The sequence below is a fragment of the Brachyhypopomus gauderio genome, chromosome 4 (genome assembly GCF_052324685.1).
Source record: "Brachyhypopomus gauderio isolate BG-103 chromosome 4, BGAUD_0.2, whole genome shotgun sequence".
NCBI lineage: Eukaryota > Metazoa > Chordata > Actinopteri > Gymnotiformes > Hypopomidae > Brachyhypopomus > Brachyhypopomus gauderio.
The window spans coordinates 10766727-10783849 of NC_135214.1; the positions used below are offsets into that span (position 1 = coordinate 10766727).

The 17123-nt window shown below is 45.7% G+C and overlaps 2 protein-coding genes across 7 annotated transcripts in view; one reads left to right on the top strand and one right to left on the bottom strand.

Annotated features, from left to right (window-relative positions):
- Positions 1-3326: 3326 nt before the first annotated feature.
- On the top strand, positions 3327-11464 carry chpfa (chondroitin polymerizing factor a). The gene is made up of 4 exons (XM_077002155.1): positions 3327-3761; positions 5243-5807; positions 7665-7847; positions 8010-11464. The coding sequence occupies exons 1-4, from the start codon at positions 3475-3477 to the stop codon at positions 9270-9272; spliced, it is 2298 nt and encodes a 765-aa protein (XP_076858270.1). The 5' UTR covers positions 3327-3474; the 3' UTR covers positions 9273-11464.
- A 3220-nt stretch (positions 11465-14684) lies between these two features.
- Positions 14685-17123, bottom strand: part of asic4a (acid-sensing (proton-gated) ion channel family member 4a) — an 86103-nt gene continuing 83664 nt past the window's right edge. For 2 of the 6 annotated variants that reach the window (XM_077002157.1, XM_077002156.1), the window contains one exon: positions 14685-17123. This exon is cut by the window's right edge and continues 270 nt beyond it. The gene's annotated coding sequence lies outside the window, so the exon portion shown is untranslated. The other 4 variants (XR_013130381.1, XR_013130379.1, XR_013130378.1 and 1 more) reach the window with 4 other exon arrangements.

The following is a 17123-nucleotide window of genomic DNA, read 5'->3' on the forward strand; positions in this document are numbered from 1 at the left end:
ACATACTACATATGACAATGGTATAGTTTTATGCAGGCCTAATGTTAAGGCCTGTAGATTGAACAGATGTTGGACTCATTTACAGAATCACAATATTATGACATAGTCTCTGTGAGGTTCAACGGCATTGGTCAGAAAACCTGAATGGTGTCCCTGTTTTGACATGTTTGTTTACTATGTTAGTATGGTTGTATGTGGTTTTTAATGTATCCCACGGCGATATTACATAAAACAGGTTTAACAAACTTGAACTTTGAATTGTCCTAACATGACCTAGAGTTACCTAAAGTTTAACTGAAATGAAGTTCACAGTGTTCACAGTTAGTAATTGATAAAAGGATTAATAACAGCATTCAACACAGATGCCAATGACTAAACAAACAGTAGAGCTTCTTGTCAAACTCTAATGGAACTTTAAATGATCATTTAACCTGGATGGAAACCTAATTGTGATTGCATTAGGGTCACTGTGGTGGACCCTGAGTCATGAGTGTACAGAATGTAGCCCAGTCTGCATCACTGTGTTTACATTTACAGATTTGGCAGACGCCCTTGTCCAGAGGGATAAGTCTCTATCAATCTATTGTCCAGAGGGACAAGTCTATATCAAACTATTGTGTAGTCTCTATCAAAAACGGTTCCTCATGTGACATTAGATCATTGTTAAAAACACGATCAGGCTAATTCTCTGGCCAGAGTGCAAAGAAGACAGTTAACAAGTAAAAGGAGTTTCATACATATGCATGTTCAAGTGCTTGGTGACTCTGTGAAGTGGTGAGTCTTCAGTCCACATTTGATGTTTATACTGGCTGTCCTGGTCCAGGAAAGCTACCATACCCTCCACTTCTCAGTCCAGCACAGAAATTCTTCTTCGATACCACCACATGCCAACCTGCCTCTCCAGTACACAGTGGAAGAAACTCTGTGTGAAGGAGTCAGAGTGAGGAGTCAGCGTTCAGAGTGAGGAGTCAGTGTTCAGAGTCAGTGTTCAGTGTTCAGAATCAGTGTTCAGTGTGAGGAGTCAGTGTTCAGAGTCAGTGTTCAGTATTCAGAATCAGTGTTCAGTGTGAGGAGTCAGTGTTCAGAGTCAGTGTTCAGTATGAGGAGTCAGGTGTCAGTGTGAGGAGTCAGTGTTCAGTGTGAGCAGTGGATCCCCGTTAACTAGCCAGGGATGACAATGCTAGTAATATGGATGAGGTGATGTGGTCAGATCTGAACAGAGGAACCTTAAATCATATAAAATAGATTTATAAGAATAGTCTGGGCATAAAGATTATGATTTTGAACCACATTCATTTCCAAATAAAAAAAACAAAAATAACAACAATAATAAAGAGGATGATTATAACAAAAAAACTATTATCATTATCATCATTAAATATAATTACATGTAATTATATATCCTAATAATAATAATAATAATAGTGCTTGTAGCGATAATAATAATAATTTTCATTATCGTTATATATCACATATATTAATATACCCCAATAACAAATAATATAATGAATAATAATAATAATGGTGAGAGTGTTTGTGGTGATGATTATTATCATTATTATCATTATCTATAATAACATATAATTATATATCTCAATATCAACAATAAAACCAACAACTTTTATTTGTATTATTATTATATGAAATATAATAGGCCTGGCCTTGCACTAGTCCTGCCTAGGCCTAACTTTAGTAGGTCATGATGTGATGTCACAAAAGACAGCGGATGGCAGCCAAGAGAGTCTCCCTGTCCAAAAGAGTCTTCCTGTCCAAGAGTGTCTCCCTGTCCAAGAGAGTCTCCCTGTCCAAGAGTGTCTCACTGTCCAAAAGAGTCTCCCTGTCCAAGAGTGTCTCCCTCTCCAAGATTGTCTCCCTGTCCAAAAGAGTCTTCCTGTCCAAGAGAGTCTCCCTGTCCAAGACAGTCTCTCTGTCCAAGAGTGTCTCCCTGTCCAAGAGAGTCTCTCTGTCCAAGAGTGTCTCCCTGTCCAACAGAATCTTCCTGTCCAAGAGTGTCTCCCTGTCCAAGAGAGTCTCTCTGTCCAAAAGAGTCTCCCTGTTCAAGAGAGTCTCCCTGTCCAAGAGAGTCTCCATGTACAAGAAAGCATGTGAGAAGACAGCCACATGTAATGACATGCCTTGCTCACGTTTGTTGTAACCTACAAAGTACTATCTCAAAGCATATAATTATTGGGCAATAAATGACTATTATTATTTATAACTATTATTAACCTTTAGGTTGTGGACAGCAGAGAAAAGCAAGTATATTGTAAAATTTCCTGCACATTAATGGTATGGAAGGGCTTCTATTGACATACCTTTACTAGTGAAAGAGCAAACTGAGTGTGAGTATGGATGTAGTAAATATAGACTTCACACTGTTGAACCCACAAACCTCCCAAACATTCATTAACATACGCCTGCAGAAAGAACAGACACCACATTATGTTCATCTGTTGAAATCTTGGAAAGCTGTGGAAAAGACAAAAATACAATTTGTATTTAAACCGAGGTCGAATCCACGAATGTGGTCTATCAAATAGTGAAGAACGTTTAAAAGACTCACTCTCTCGACACATTGTAGAAATGTTTGAGTGGTGTGTTTGATGTGTGTGGGTGTGTGTGAGAGAGAGACGTTTGTATGGTTTTTTTTATGTGTTGGAAAACAATTTAATCACTGTATCACATTATTTTACTTAATTAAATTGTTTATTTTACTTAATTAAATTTTAATTAAAGTATTTTTTTACTTAATTAAATCTTCTAATTATTTGGAATAGTTTTCCCATTTTATTATTTAATTACATTATTTTATTGTTGTTTTCTTCTATTGCTTTATTTTAATAATTTGTCGTACTCTTTGAGCTGCATGTATGTATGAAAGGTGATATACAAATAAAGATTATAATAATACTGACATCTTAAAGAGAATAGATGGCGGATATTTGTATAACTTGTGTCAATTTTTTTACTACAAGTTAAAACAAACACGAGAAAGAATAAAATGAGGATTATCCCTCGCGTCTTACAGATAAGTGCTCCATGATTAGGTGTGTGTGGATCTACAGCGCCCTCCTGTGACATCCCCATAATCCACACTACAGGCATTTGCAACACTGGAAAATCGACCCAAAAGAACAATAATCTACTTGGGCTACCGCCACTGCGCAATGAATATCCAACACGACCTTATTTTTAAGAGCAGTATACCAAGACCTTCCAACAAAAATCCAGCGTGTGGGTTCGTCTGTGACGCGGGCCATGTGGGCGGGGCCTGGGCGGGGCCTGGGCGGGGCCAGCGCGGCCTTGACACGTACGAATCCCAGACGGGGAGGAAGAGAGTCCAGGATGTTACAGTGGGGGGACAGCCTTTAATGTGGCTGGGTGTCGAGATCTCAAATATTTATTGATGTATGTTATTCATTTGACTAGGTCGGACATAAGGGAAGTGTGCGATATACCAACAGCTGGGTAAAAATGAGGTTTAATGCGTTTATCGGTCTCTTCAGGCCGATCGGACCTATAGTTATCGGAATTTCTCTAGGATTTACCCTGAGTTTATTGAGCGTGAACTGGGTAGAAGAACCTTGTGTTCCCACTGCTGTCGTCGACGAAGCCATCAGATTCTTTCATGATGGGAATTTAGGAGCCAGAAGACCTAATTCCATATCGACAGGAAGTGATGGGAGAGAAAATGAAGATTTTCAGCCACGAATTATACCATACGTGCCGAAAAAGATCTCCCAACCTCGGAAAGTTTCGAGGTTGACATTAATTTCAGTTTTGTCTCTTCGTTTTGGTCATCACGTTTGCGATTGCTGTGTGGGACGTGGAGCGCTCGGGTTTCTCTAAGGCTGGTGTTTGTATCTGGTGGGTTTATGGGCTGTTTGGCGAGGTCCGGGCCTTGTACAGGACAGAGCCATGCGTATTTATAACAAACGACCGTATTCCTTCATTACTATTTGGACGTCCTGGTTAATATAAATTCCCATAACCGTCGTTTGCTTGTAATCTCTTGCTGTTCTTAGATAATGCCAGGCAAACGGGCTGCTTCGGGCCGCCTCCGTTTAATTAGATGGTTAAATGATTTCCCAAATGCTAGGGACGAGAGTGAGGGGGAGCTGAAACCCTCATTATAAATGTTGACATGTGTCTGAGCGCAACTGCGTGATGGACGCGAGAAACGCGCAGCCCAGCTTGGCTGCTTCATCTCTCACACCAGCCAGTCCAACTGTCTGCCCCCTGTAGGTCCTATAGACGAGAACAATCACTCCTCATTTATATACGGAACTTGTATAGGTAACAATAATATTTTTGAGATGCAGGCAGTTATTGAGAACTATAATGTGACGTTTTATGATGAAAAATCATTCTTATGTTGGAACGATTATGAAATAACCAGCAGCAAAATGAACTCCTGTCTAGGAAATCCGCCAGGTTCCGGTCCATGCAGGAAAGATCTCAGCCTACAGCTGCCGAGAACTGCAGAAGAACCACAGAAATCCGAACCAGTAAAATTTATTTCCGTGACGCTGTCAGGGAGCGACTTGGCCCACGTGTTTATACAGTGAGGCATGTGGTGTTTAAAACTGGTTAGTTCACATTCAGCCGATAAGCCAAGGATATGACAAAGCAAACCTCATCAAAGAGGAGTCTGTTTGCGTTACAGGTGTAGCATCTTGCATGTTACTTTAATACCATATTCAAACCTGAGGGAGGGGAAACGAACTAACACTTGGTAAAGGTACTGCACCAAAACACTAGATGATATTTCCCATTGCTTTATTTTAAGAGATAAAAACGTGACATTCAGCAGATCCATAGCAAGTTGCGAGCCTCACTTAATTAGTTAAAGAGACAAAGAGAGATTAGAAAAAAGTGATTAATAAATCTTCATGTGGTTTGGTTCTGTGGTTTGGGTTTGTTTGTAGGGTTTGCGTCCTGTGCTGTTTTGCTGCTATGATTCCAGTTTCACTAGCAAATCTCCTACTCGGACTTTAAGGGCTTTGCCATCAAACTGTATGATTTCAACAAGAACTGAAACCTATATAAATGCCTGTATAGAAATAGCACTGCAGTAATGGAGCTGCCTCTGCAGGACTCTGATTCTGAACACCATAGTACACCACAGCACAGTCAGACAGCACAGTCAGACAGCACAGTCAGACACTGCAAACTCGCAGAAACTCCAGCGCTTTCACCTGACCTGAGGTTTAATTACTGACCATCATGTTCTCACACGCAGGGCCAAGTATATCAGCACAGAGCTCGGTATCCGGGAGCGTCTGCTCGTGGGTGTCCTCACGTCGAAGAGCTCCATCAACACGCTGGGCGTGGCCGTGAACCGAACCATCAGCCACCATCTGGACAGCGTCCTGTTCTTCACCGGTGCCCGCGACCGCAAAGTCCCGCACGGCATGTTCGTGGTGGCCCACGGCGATGAACGTCACATCTGGAACATGTACCAGACCATCAGATACATCCTGAAGCACTTTGTGTCGGACTACGACTGGTTCTACCTGGCACAGGACGACACGTACACCCAGGCGGAGCGGCTGAAGGCCCTGGTGGGCCACCTGAGCATGGACCGCCTGCTGTACATGGGCAGCCCGCAGGAGTTTGCGGGGGAGGAGAGGCGGGGTCGCTACTGCTACGGGGGCTTCGGGTACCTGCTGTCCCGCGCCCTGCTCCTGCAGCTGCAGCCCTTCCTGGAGAACTGCAGGAACGACATCGTGAGCGCCAGACCCGACGAGTGGCTCGGCCGCTGCATCGTCATACACACCAACACGCAGTGTGTGGAGCAGCACGAGGTAGGTGCTTACTTCAACCTCGCGTGTGTGTGTGAGCGCGCATGTACAAGATTGTGTGTGTGTGTGTCCTGTAGTATGTAATGAAGCAGAGAATCAGCCCCCGGTATGTCTTTCCGGTGTGTGAGTCATAAAGAGGTGTTTCCTCTCAGGTCCTGCTCCTTCCTTCAGGCCTCATGGGGGCGCTGTGTCCTGTGTGTCCTGTGTGCCCTAAGGGAGTGTGGAGGTAGTGTGCCTGACGTCTGACTCCGCCACCCAGAGTCTGTTCTCTTTCAGTGCCACTGCATGTATCTCTGAGCTGTCAGCGATGGTGCTTTCATTTTCCTCTTGGTGGATGTGCTTGAATAACAAGTAGTGTCAGTAGTGACGGCAGGGGACGGGCACAAGGCCTCCATCTTCAAACCAAGTCTGTCCTGCTGTTCTTCAAACCACCAGCATGTACACACGGCTGATGTCTTACTACGAGCATGACAGCTGAATCCTGTCCAGCGCTGGCCGAGGGCTCAGAGCCCTAGCGGCCGTCTGCTCATGGGATCCCAGCTGTCCCGCTTCCGCTCGTCTCACCGTGTTGATCTGGGTTTGTTTACGAAGAAACGTGCAGCTGTGAAGTCTCCTCACCACCTCTTCACCTTCTCTCAGCTGCAATGACCCTACACTTAATGCGTGTGAAACGTGGCCATCTTTCTATCATTGTTTTCTTGTGGTGTTTTTATCAGGAGGTTTTAAGTTTCCAACTCTTCAGTGTAAGGATCGTTTCCTCTTCATGGGCCCTTTCTCACACACCCCCCCACCCCCCATATGACTGACGTTCACATCTTCAGTTCTGCTGTGTCCTTCATAAGCGTCTTGCACCAAAATTGCTTAAACAATGTTTATAGTTGATGGTGATAGCTCTTGCTGAAAGTAAAAGTTTGAAGTTACGACTGAGGAACCCTGCTTAGTTACTGCCTTAGTTAATGCATTTCAAACGAAGAGAAATATGAGGGCCATATTCGACTTTTCCCACTGTGAGTTTATTTTGCTGGTGTCCACTGCTGGTCAAAGCCAGACGTGCCCTTTGACCTTCCCTGAAACGGCACATGTTCCTTAAGCTGTGAGGGCATAACCTCTGTGAAATACTGAAGTTACACATATTGGCATTCAATGAGAAAGTAATGTGCTGTTGTGCTGCTAAGTGCACTGATGGTTGGTGTCCCTCGTATCACGTGTGTCAGCCTGACTCATCAGAGCTCATCCATCCACACGGTCCAGAATGAAGCACTACACTCGGTAAACCCAGATGAAGTGACCTCCAGGGTCTTTATTTTGGACTCAGTTTGTTTACTCAGTTACAGGAACTTTATAAATTCTGTGATGTCAGCCGTCATCTGTTTTCTCTCCAGTCGTACGGTTTTATCTCCAGTAACTAAGACAAGTGATGTGGAGATGGTCTGCGCTGTGTCCACACCGCCGCCCAGCTGGGCAGGGGGTGGATGGGCTTCACGTGAACGTGACTGCACTAAAATAGGAGTTTGTACTCAGAAAGGGGATTTGTGAGGTAAGAAAGAAACAACCAGAAGAGTTGATGCTCTGTTGGCCAAATATCATGTTTGGAGATGAACCACAGCTCAAAAATGTCACCTTGGTGACGGAGAGGTACATTGCTCTTGAGAGGTCTGGTGTCCTGCCGTTAATCTCAAAATGACCACAATTTGGCGACGTTGTGCTTTGACGCCTCAGGGTGACGGGAGGGCTTGAGGAATCTGGACAGTGGGTGGTGTTTCCAGCTGGTGTTGCCACTCGGGCTCTGCCTACACAGCTGCTTCCTCTCCCTCATTTCCCCCCAGTAAAACTACACCCACCCCTGCCTTCTCCCTCCAGGGTCTGCAGTACCACCACCACGAGCTGGGGAAGAACTCGGACCCCAGTAAGGAGGAGAGCGAGCGCTTCAGGAACGCGCTGACGGTTCACCCCGTGACCGACCCGGACCACATGTACAGACTACACAAATACTTCACTCACATCAAACTGCAGGAAACGTACGAGGAGATTGAGAAGCTGCAGGTAAGCCCCGCCCCTCTGGGTGACTGATGGACCAGCGATCCAACGGGATCTTACGAGGAAGCTTTGTGCTTTAGGAACGCGTGTCCTTGAGTAGGGGGACGGTTTTTAGATAAAAGGGCTAACGAATGAATGGGTGAATGTTTCTCTCGTTCTTTCCTGTAGGCTGAAATAAAGAACGTGAGTGTTGAGGCGTTCGACGGCAACCGCAGTGTGTCCTGGCCCATCGGGCTGAGTCCTCCGTCCCAGCCCAGGACCCGCTTTGACGTGCTGCGGTGGGAGTACTTCTCGGAGCAGCTGCTCTACATGTGCGCGGACGGCTCTCCGCACTGCCAGCTGCGTGGCGTGGACAAGCTGGACGTGGCCGACGTGATGGAGGTGGCCGTGGGGGAGCTGAACAGGAAGTACATGCCCACGCTCCACCTGCGGAAGCAGCGGCTGCTGAACGGCTACCGGCGCTTCGACCCCACCCGCGGGATGGAGTACACGCTGGACCTGCAGCTGGAGGCCGTCAACCAGAGGGGGCGGAGCTGCTCCATCAACAAGCGCGTGCGTCTACTCCGCCCCCTGAGCCGCGTGGAGGTCATCCCCATGCCCTACGTGACCGAGGGCACCAGGGTTCACGTCATCCTGCCCGTCACGTTCCAGGACCGAGAGCTCGTCCCCCAGTTCCTGGAGGGATACACGAGGGACGTGTTCAAGTCCAGCGAGAACACCGTCCTGACGTTCCTCTTCGTGTACGAGCCCTTCGAAGCTCAGCGGGTCAACCAGGACGATATTTTCGCCGATGTCAAAACCCAGATCAGCGTGTATGAAAGCAAGAACCCCACGCTCAAGATCCCCTGGGTCAGCATCAAAACAGAAAGCCTGTCTCTGATCAAGTTCATGGACATCATTTCTAAAAAGCACCCGGTGGACACGTTGTTCTTCATCGCCACAGTGAAGACCAACCTGAAGTCCGAGGTCCTGAACCGTTGCCGTATGAATTCCATCAGCAACTGGCAGGTGTTCTTCCCCATCCATTTCCAGGACTTCGATCCCACCATCGCCTACCAGGGCACGCCACCCCCCAACACGCCGGATCTGGACAAAAGCGCCGGGCACTTCGACCGGGTCGCCTTCGGCGAGGCCTGCTTCTACAACTCGGACTACATGGCGGCGCGTGCCAGGATGGGCCCGGACGTGCAGGAGAACGAGGATCTGCTGGAGAGCGTGGACCTGTACGACCTGTTCGTGAAGTACTCCGGGCTGCACGTGTTCCGGGCCGTGGAGCCCTCGCTCCGTCAGCGCTACAGCGAGGGCAGCTGCAGCCCGCGTCTCAGCGAGGACGCGTACGGACGGTGTCAGCAGAGCGTCGCCCTCAGTCTGGGGTCACGCGCAAGTCTCGCCATGCTGCTTTTTGAACAGCAGCAGGGACAGAGCTCATAACGACCACCTCTCCCGCCCAGAGGAGCCCCTACAGCAAACACACACACACACACATACACACCCCCGTGTGATCTGGTGTTTATCTTTCTCCTCACACACCCCCCCAGATAAGAAACCAGCTAATGAATGTATTCAGATCTGTTGAAGAGGGGAACCTGGTGAATGCAGTCTTGGTCTGGACGGTGTTGAGCTGATGTGAGGAACTTCCTCCTGACTTTGATATTCTGATGTTACTACACACGCCCAAACATGGAACTGAAGGCAAACTGAAATTATTTTCACAAATCAGAAACAGACTCTGTCAAAGAGTTATAAGAGAATCACAGACATTAGAAAAAACAGAACTGTCTCTAATGAAGATGTACCCAGTAGAAACCCTCAGGAACCTGCACAAGTCTGTCTGTATCCTTTAACATCTTTTTAACACTATTCTCACATAAACAAATACTGTTTACATCATTGAAATCTTTCCCACAGTGCAGTGTGATAGCTTTGTGTACAGGTACAAACCTGTACACATCTGAGGTCTTATGAACATTTATCTCCCATTGAAAATTGACTTGTGTTCCTCCTGACATTCCTGCTGGGTGAAAGGTAGAAGTTTCACTAGAACATTGGCTTGACTACAACTGGTTCGCTTGAAGCAATAAAATTTCAGAAACAGGATGCTGATGTATCTTGGTTTTTGCAGTGGTTCTTATGGGTCGGTGTTGAGCTGTGTCTGTAGCAGCACTCTGAGCAGATATATCGCACCTCCTGTTGGGAGGGCTGAAGACTGACCTGAGAGTCTCTCCTCTGGGCTGTGTAACTATACAATATATGCATCCATGACCATGGCGATGTAGTCAAGGTGTTTGTCAGCCGTCATGCTGACTGGGGCGTCTCAGTGAGGACGTTCACACCGCTGTCGTGTGGTCTGGTTCTCATTCCAAATAGGTGTCCCCTTTTAGTGCTAGACGATCTTGTGAGCGTCGTCGGGATTTGTGGGTTGTGAGCTGAACAGCTTTAGACATTCGGCCTTCTGCTCCTCTCATCTGTAGTTTACACCACACTTCCACGTCTGATTACTGTGGTCTGTCTACTGTCATATTCTAGCTATGTTTAAAGAATGATATTAAACTACCACAGAGAGGGACACAGTCAGGTTGACTTCAACCTCACTTAGCCAGCTTTAATGTAAAGAGTCATATACTCCAAATTTCTAATTATACCTGTTCATATGTGAGTGTTAACAAGTGTAATCACTCAGCGTTTAGTACAAAGTACCACAGGACCTGCTGGAGATGAACAGGTAACCTGTTACAGTAATGGGGTCATTTCCATATGTTCTTTGTAAGCATGTTACCTTTACAGAGCTTGATATTTTTACAAACGGTCCCATAGCACTGGCACGGCTGAGCTGAGCTGCACTACGAACACTGTGGAAAAAGGAACGTTAAGGGTTCTGCTGCTCACTGAAATGACAAGAATGAAGTATGACAATTGAAATGAGACCTATTTCCTTACAAATATCTCCAGTTCAAAGCATTTAGACTTTGCAGCATTAGTTACCAGAGTGCTCTGGTCAAACACCACACTGCTTTACAGTCCTGTCAAACACCAGGAGCCCCACTGTGCACTTTTGCAATTATCACACCTAGCCTTGTCTTTAAAAACCAGAGAAAATATTTTAAACATTTAAACTTGACTCCTGGGTGAATTTTGACATCTATTGGGTTGTAACAGATTTTAGGTTTATAGAAAAATGATTTAACTTTTCATTGCTATTTTTTCTTTTTTTATTTGTCTGATGTGTTGATTTAACTGTTTAATTGTGCTTGTATTTCATTGTTTAATTGTACTGTTGGTTAACCTACTGCCAACTGTACTAATATAATATAATGTATGGTGATTGGAATACACAATCATGGTTGATCTTGAACATTAGAAATGTGAATTCAATATTTTAAATATTTTCTATGATTTTTATATATCTTATCCATGCTGTGGATGACGGTACAAAACATTTCCCAGAATAAGAATTTGAATGCTGATTGTAACAGCTACAGTTGACCTGTAGGGGTCAGTGTAGGTACACGAACCAACTCTACTTCTCACCAGCTTGTAGAAATCGACTTGGCAACTGTGGTCATTCTGCCAATTTATTTCTAAATATATTGTAATATGTATAATAAACTCTATTTATTAGTCTAATGAAATGCATGTAACCTGTTTTTTTTTTTACTGTTTCTTTAACTGCTACTTACCCCAGTCTTGAACATGGCCTCTATTCAATGTAAAACACCATCACGGGAATCTGCATGAGTCACCAAAGCAACTAGCTCAAAGTTATTTATACCCTGTCAGAGCACTTAACCACACACGATGTCTGCGTGCACAGCCTGTGATTATAAACATTATAAATTCCTCTTTAGGGCACAGTATGCACATAAATAGTATGTTTGACTACGCGAAGATTGCAGTATTACTTTTAACAAAACCCATACGCCTGTTTTGTTCACGTTTGTTGAATGTTGTGCTGGCCAGGGTGTAGCAAAACCCCCACGCAATGTTGATCGGGAGCATCTAAGACACATTACACACCATAATCTTCACCTAAGACACATTACACACCATATTCTTCACCTAAGACACATTGCACACCATAATCTTCACTTAAGACACATTACACACCATATTCTTCACCTAAGACACATTACACACCATAATCTTCACCTAAGACACATTACACATCAGAAAGTTCTTGCTTAGATCCGATTTGCTTATCTTTACGGTTTGCATTAATAATTGCCAGTGACCTATATGTCTGTCATGTGAACGCAGTTGTCCCCCGAAGGGGTACGCATGCGCACGTCGATATTTCACCTGTATTACAAAAATCAAAATTCATCTCACATACTTAAGATGACTCATAATACTAAAACGGGCAAACGTTGAGGAGCTCGTCGGCTGTTCACGGCCAGGTGGACGTGGTGGAACACGTCCTGTCACGTTGCGATGCCTGTGTTCAGTCGACGTGCACGCAACACGCCACGTGAACTCCGGACTTACTGCTGCGCGTTCATGTTGCATGGACATAAACCCGATCAGGACCACTCACGAAAATGATTCAAATCCGATTTGTGCGTCCACACATCATTGAAAAAAATCAAATAGGCTACGTGTCAAATGAAGGTGGAAAATTATTTGTCACTTTAGCCTGGTAATGTGAACGGAGCCTTAGAGTGTGAGGAATATTTTACAGCTGTACTTCAGAGCTCCGCACCTCAGCAAGGCAACAACAGACCCTGACCTAGAACAAGGAGCAGGTCATGACATACACCAGTACCATTACACCACCCTTCAGCCCAGCTGGTGGAGTTGAACTCCAATCCCCAACCCAACACAAAGCACTGATCTGTGACTTCATAAAACCTGTATTTTATGGATCTAGTGTGTCAGACCTGGGTTAGAAAAAGACCGCCTGTCTCTGCCTCTTTATCCTCACTGACTGAAGTGGATTTGAGAGGAGGTTCATTCAGATTCAGATCATCTGAAGTTCATTCGTTCAGCTTATGCTCATCTCCGTCCTGGATTGATACACCCGGCTCTAACAGTGCTCTCAACATTTCTGCTTTGTTTTCTGACAAATGATTTGTTGTCTGTAAATGAGCAAATAAAATGTTGCCTTTGGCCCATGTTTGGCACTTTTCTTGATCTACAGGAGTGTAGTCGGTAGTCAGAGCAGGTGTCCCTGATGGTGTGGCCACTCTGAGCGAGCGCGGCTCTCGTCTGTGGCGGGAGGACGGTCCCGCAAGACCTGAGCACACTCCCGCAGCACTGATAAACAATGACGCGTGCCCGGAGGATTACCTCAGAGCAGGGCTATGAAGCAGTCACGAGGAAACCAACTTGTCTAGCTGAAACTCATTTATCCTGCACAAGATTTAAGGAAAATACCCATCTGTTTTCATCATTTTGAGAAGACTTCAAAAGAAGTTACTGGTATTTCTCTAAACTCCAGAACTCTACAAAGCAGGAAAGGAACTCATTTGACATGCTAATGCTTTTAATACTGTCTCACTGTCTCACGAGGTGGAGAATTAGTGCGAGACAAGTTTAACCCCGCTGCTTCCTGTTTGGCATGTCTCGGCTCACTGAGGTCTCTCTCCTTTCACAGAAGAGAGGACACCTTGACAAAGGGCCTAGTTAAAAGTCTTAAGGTGTGAAAGAAGCACAAGTCATCCCAGTATCCATGGATGAACCCTCCATCTGTCTGTGGTTCCTACAACCATTATAACAACCAAGAGAAAGAAACCGATCACATGCAAAGTGAGAATTCGTGAATTTAGACTTTAATATTTGACTGAAGTACTTACCATCATTACATTTATAAAATGTGTTATAACAGAAAACACTGTCACAGCTTCTGTACAAACACCACTGTGTTTTCTGTTCTCTGGTAGCCTGTTGCTCTGCCTCACTGAAACCCTCCAGATGAACACCTCACTGGGAGAACTGGGACCTAATCTGCACCATCACCTCATGACCACAGACTTTATCATACCTTAAACAAACAAAACTTTGGGACATTAAAATGATATAATGGAGAACTTCAGTCCTGTTCACATTCACCCTGCATATAAAGGTCCATTCCAAAGCTGGTTTGAGGAAATATGAATGTTAATAGCTTCCCCAAGCAGTTCTGCATACGGGAATCTTTCATCACAATCGGGGAGCAGCGGGTGGAGCGTCTGGCTTGGTGGGGCCGTTGGTGTAGAGCTGTAGTGGCAACTGAAAATACCATTCAGGACAAAAGTGTCTGTGGTACAAGCATGAGTGCCTCCAACCACAGGGAGCGTGAGCGCCTCCAACCACAGGGAGCGTGAGCGCCTCCAACCACAGGGAGCGTGAGCGCCTCCAACCACAGGGCCCAGTGATTTGTCAGGGGCCTGTCAATTTGTCTGCTCTCCTGTGGAAGGTCCCCGATGATGAGTCAGGAAACACTGGTTATATATGACTGAAACCTGATATTATGCACAGCCTGCACAGGACACCATCAGGCTTCTGATTGGAAACCTTTGAAAATGTCATTGTGATACATTTTTATGAATATTAAAAACCCGTGTGTTGCCCATGGTTACTCTGACCTGAAGTGCTGTCGTATTTTGCTATGACACACAGTAAACAGGAGAGAATCAGACTATATGGTGATGCCCTTTAAAATAAAGAATTAAAACAGAAACGAAACACTTATATATAACACTTAAATACCAAAATGTCAGTGTTGTCCTCCTGATGGTTATGAATTGTGGCTGTTGTGTTGAATTGTGGCTGTTGAGGTCAAACGCCACTCAGCAAACAGGACAAATATACCAGCCAACAAAAAACAGATCGGTCTGGTCCCCCCCCCCCCCCCCCCAACACTGGAGAACAACGTCCACATCTCCGCTCTGCTGGACAGGTGTGTTCTACCTGCACAGTTGTCTACCTGGCTTAGTTCCACAATGCGTCACTGGCACAGTCGTTTTGTAACACTTGCCAATTCTGATCACTGTTAGCTGACAGAGTTCTTCAGAGTTAAAGGGTTTGGAGGTCAGTGAATGCACCATCTAGAGAGATGGTGGAGTTTGAGGTGGTGTTATACAGTTACAGAGGTGTATGTGCGTCCCCGCTGCCCTCCTTCCAGAGTGCATAGTTCGTCCACAGGGTTCCCATCTTGATTCAGAGGAACTGTTCAGTTGTGCTTGATTTGGTAAAACAAAAATTTAAAGAAATTTTAAGCAATCTGAGGAACTGAACATTTGGCATTTTGAGAGAGCTCTTTTACAGCGAAATCAATCAAACAAAGGAAAACCGTGATCCTAAGACAACATACATGAGAGGGTGAGAGGGCTCTGTGTGACTTCACAGCTTTAACATTTCTGTGATGTTCATCCTTCCTCATGTTCTCTTCATCATAAGAACATCATGACAGATTTACCACAGCATCCTCAAATCTGATAAATTAATCAAAAATTCAATCAGAAATGACATCAACTCCAGATCTTAACTTCGACGTTAAGCTGAAGACGACGCTGAGGACACCCAGAGCCCTGATATCTACACACTGGGTTTACAGCTGTTAACACTCAAAATACTTTTGGGATGGTCAGGAGTTTCCAAGCCCCTGAACTGAGTGAGCAGCAACCTTTCATGGGCTGTGTGTCCGCCTGCCACACATAGCTTAGCATAACAAGTTTAGCATCGCTGCTACCTTAGCGTAGTCATCATCGCTGTGGTTCGGGCTGTTGCTGGTGCCGCCTGCTTTACCAGACACTTCCACTAAAAACAATACCAGTCATGAAGCAGGTCTTTAGCTGTTAGAAGACGGGGAGATCCTTCTCTCATCATTCCCACAGCGCCATGAACCAGCCCGCCGGGAGAAATTCTGGATGCCGTTGCGGGTTTGGACGGTACAGTTCAGCACAGGGAGAGTCTCCGCTGCACCAATCAGTTCACCCTCGTGTCACAAACGACAGAAACGACCAGTTTTTCAAAGCCCAATCAGTTCTTCTCTAATTCTCTTTCAGCATTTGCACTACCTGAGGAAATCTCACCCTCCTGTTCTCGTAGCAGAAGTGGAGAGTGCAGGACTCCTCTGGACCAGCCCTGCCTGGCGTCTTTGTCTTATCAACTGCTCTTCGGAGGGCTAGAAGAGTGAATCCATGGAGTGATAAAGTGAACGTGGAAGTGAGTCTTTGCCTGTGGATTTGGCCCCAATGTCGTCGTCTGTGAGCTGGAGTGAACTGGAGTGAACTGGAGTGTCGTTCTGCTCTCTTAAGGGGACAACGCCACAAGGAGACAGCAGCGTCTCAGTCCCACATATCAAATCTCTATAGAAATAACATTACAAAATTAGTGGGACTTCTCATATACATTAAGGAATTACTCATAAACCATTTAATATAAAGAGGACATGTCCCATATGTCCCTATGGAACCGCATACATGCTACTTCTCTGATACACAAATACTTCTACAGCCTTCGTTGAGATGGTGGTCAGCACAGATGCTGTGGTCACCCTCAGTCTCTGAAGTCTAAGGGTCAATAATAAATTACCGAAATACATAATTTACATTGGTAATCTCATGATATGGTATGATAATCTCAGCAACGTTATTTTACAAGATGATTTGTACTTAAAGACTGAAACACTGCAGAGGAAAAACCGAAGCAAAGGACGCAGTGCTTTAACCTGATGTGGAGAGCAGGCAGCACCGAGACCCCGCCGGTCCCGCAGAGACCCTGCAGGTCCCGCAGAGACCCCGCTGACGTCCCACTGAGGCCCAGCGCTACAGTACCAGGTCCCCCAGTAGAGGTGAGACAACACACATCCCTGCAGACAGCACAGAGCCTGCAGGACACGGAGCCTGCAGGACACGGAGCCTGCAGGACACGGAGCCTGCACACATGCAGGACCGTGCTCAAGAACGGGGGTAGAGATCAACTTTGGCTGTAGCTTTCACTGGCGTTCCACTTGTGACAATGAGAAAGTGAAGTTAGCTGAGATCCACAGTCCTGTAGAGCCCTGAACCCAACACCAGGAGAGAGAAGATAAAGAGGGGGAGAGAGAGAGAGGAGGAGAGAGAGAGAGGGGGGAGAGAGAGGAGGAAAGAGAGAAGGAGAGAGGAGAGAGAGAGAAGGAGGAGAGAGAGGGAGAGAGAGTGAGATGGAGAGAGGGAGAGAGAACAGGGGGAGAGATAGAGGAGGAGAGAGAGAGGGGAGAGAAAGGGAGAGAGAGCAGAGAGAGTGAGAGAGCAGAGAGGGGAAAGAGAGTGAGATAGAGCTGTAGAGAGAGGGAAAGAAAGGGAGAGAGAGCAGAGAGGGGAA

What these genes read in the sequence shown, in the direction of transcription:
- chpfa (XM_077002155.1), top strand. Translation starts at nt 3,475, where the DNA reads ATGAGGTTTAATGCGTTTATCGGTCTCTTCAGGCCGATCGGACCTATA. An exon ending in CAACCTCGGAAAGTTTCGAG is followed by an intron (nt 3,762 to 5,242) that starts GTTGACATTAAT and finishes TCTCACACGCAG; the next exon opens with GGCCAAGTATATCAGCACAG. An exon ending in AGGAGATTGAGAAGCTGCAG is followed by an intron (nt 7,848 to 8,009) that starts GTAAGCCCCGCC and finishes TCTTTCCTGTAG; the next exon opens with GCTGAAATAAAGAACGTGAG.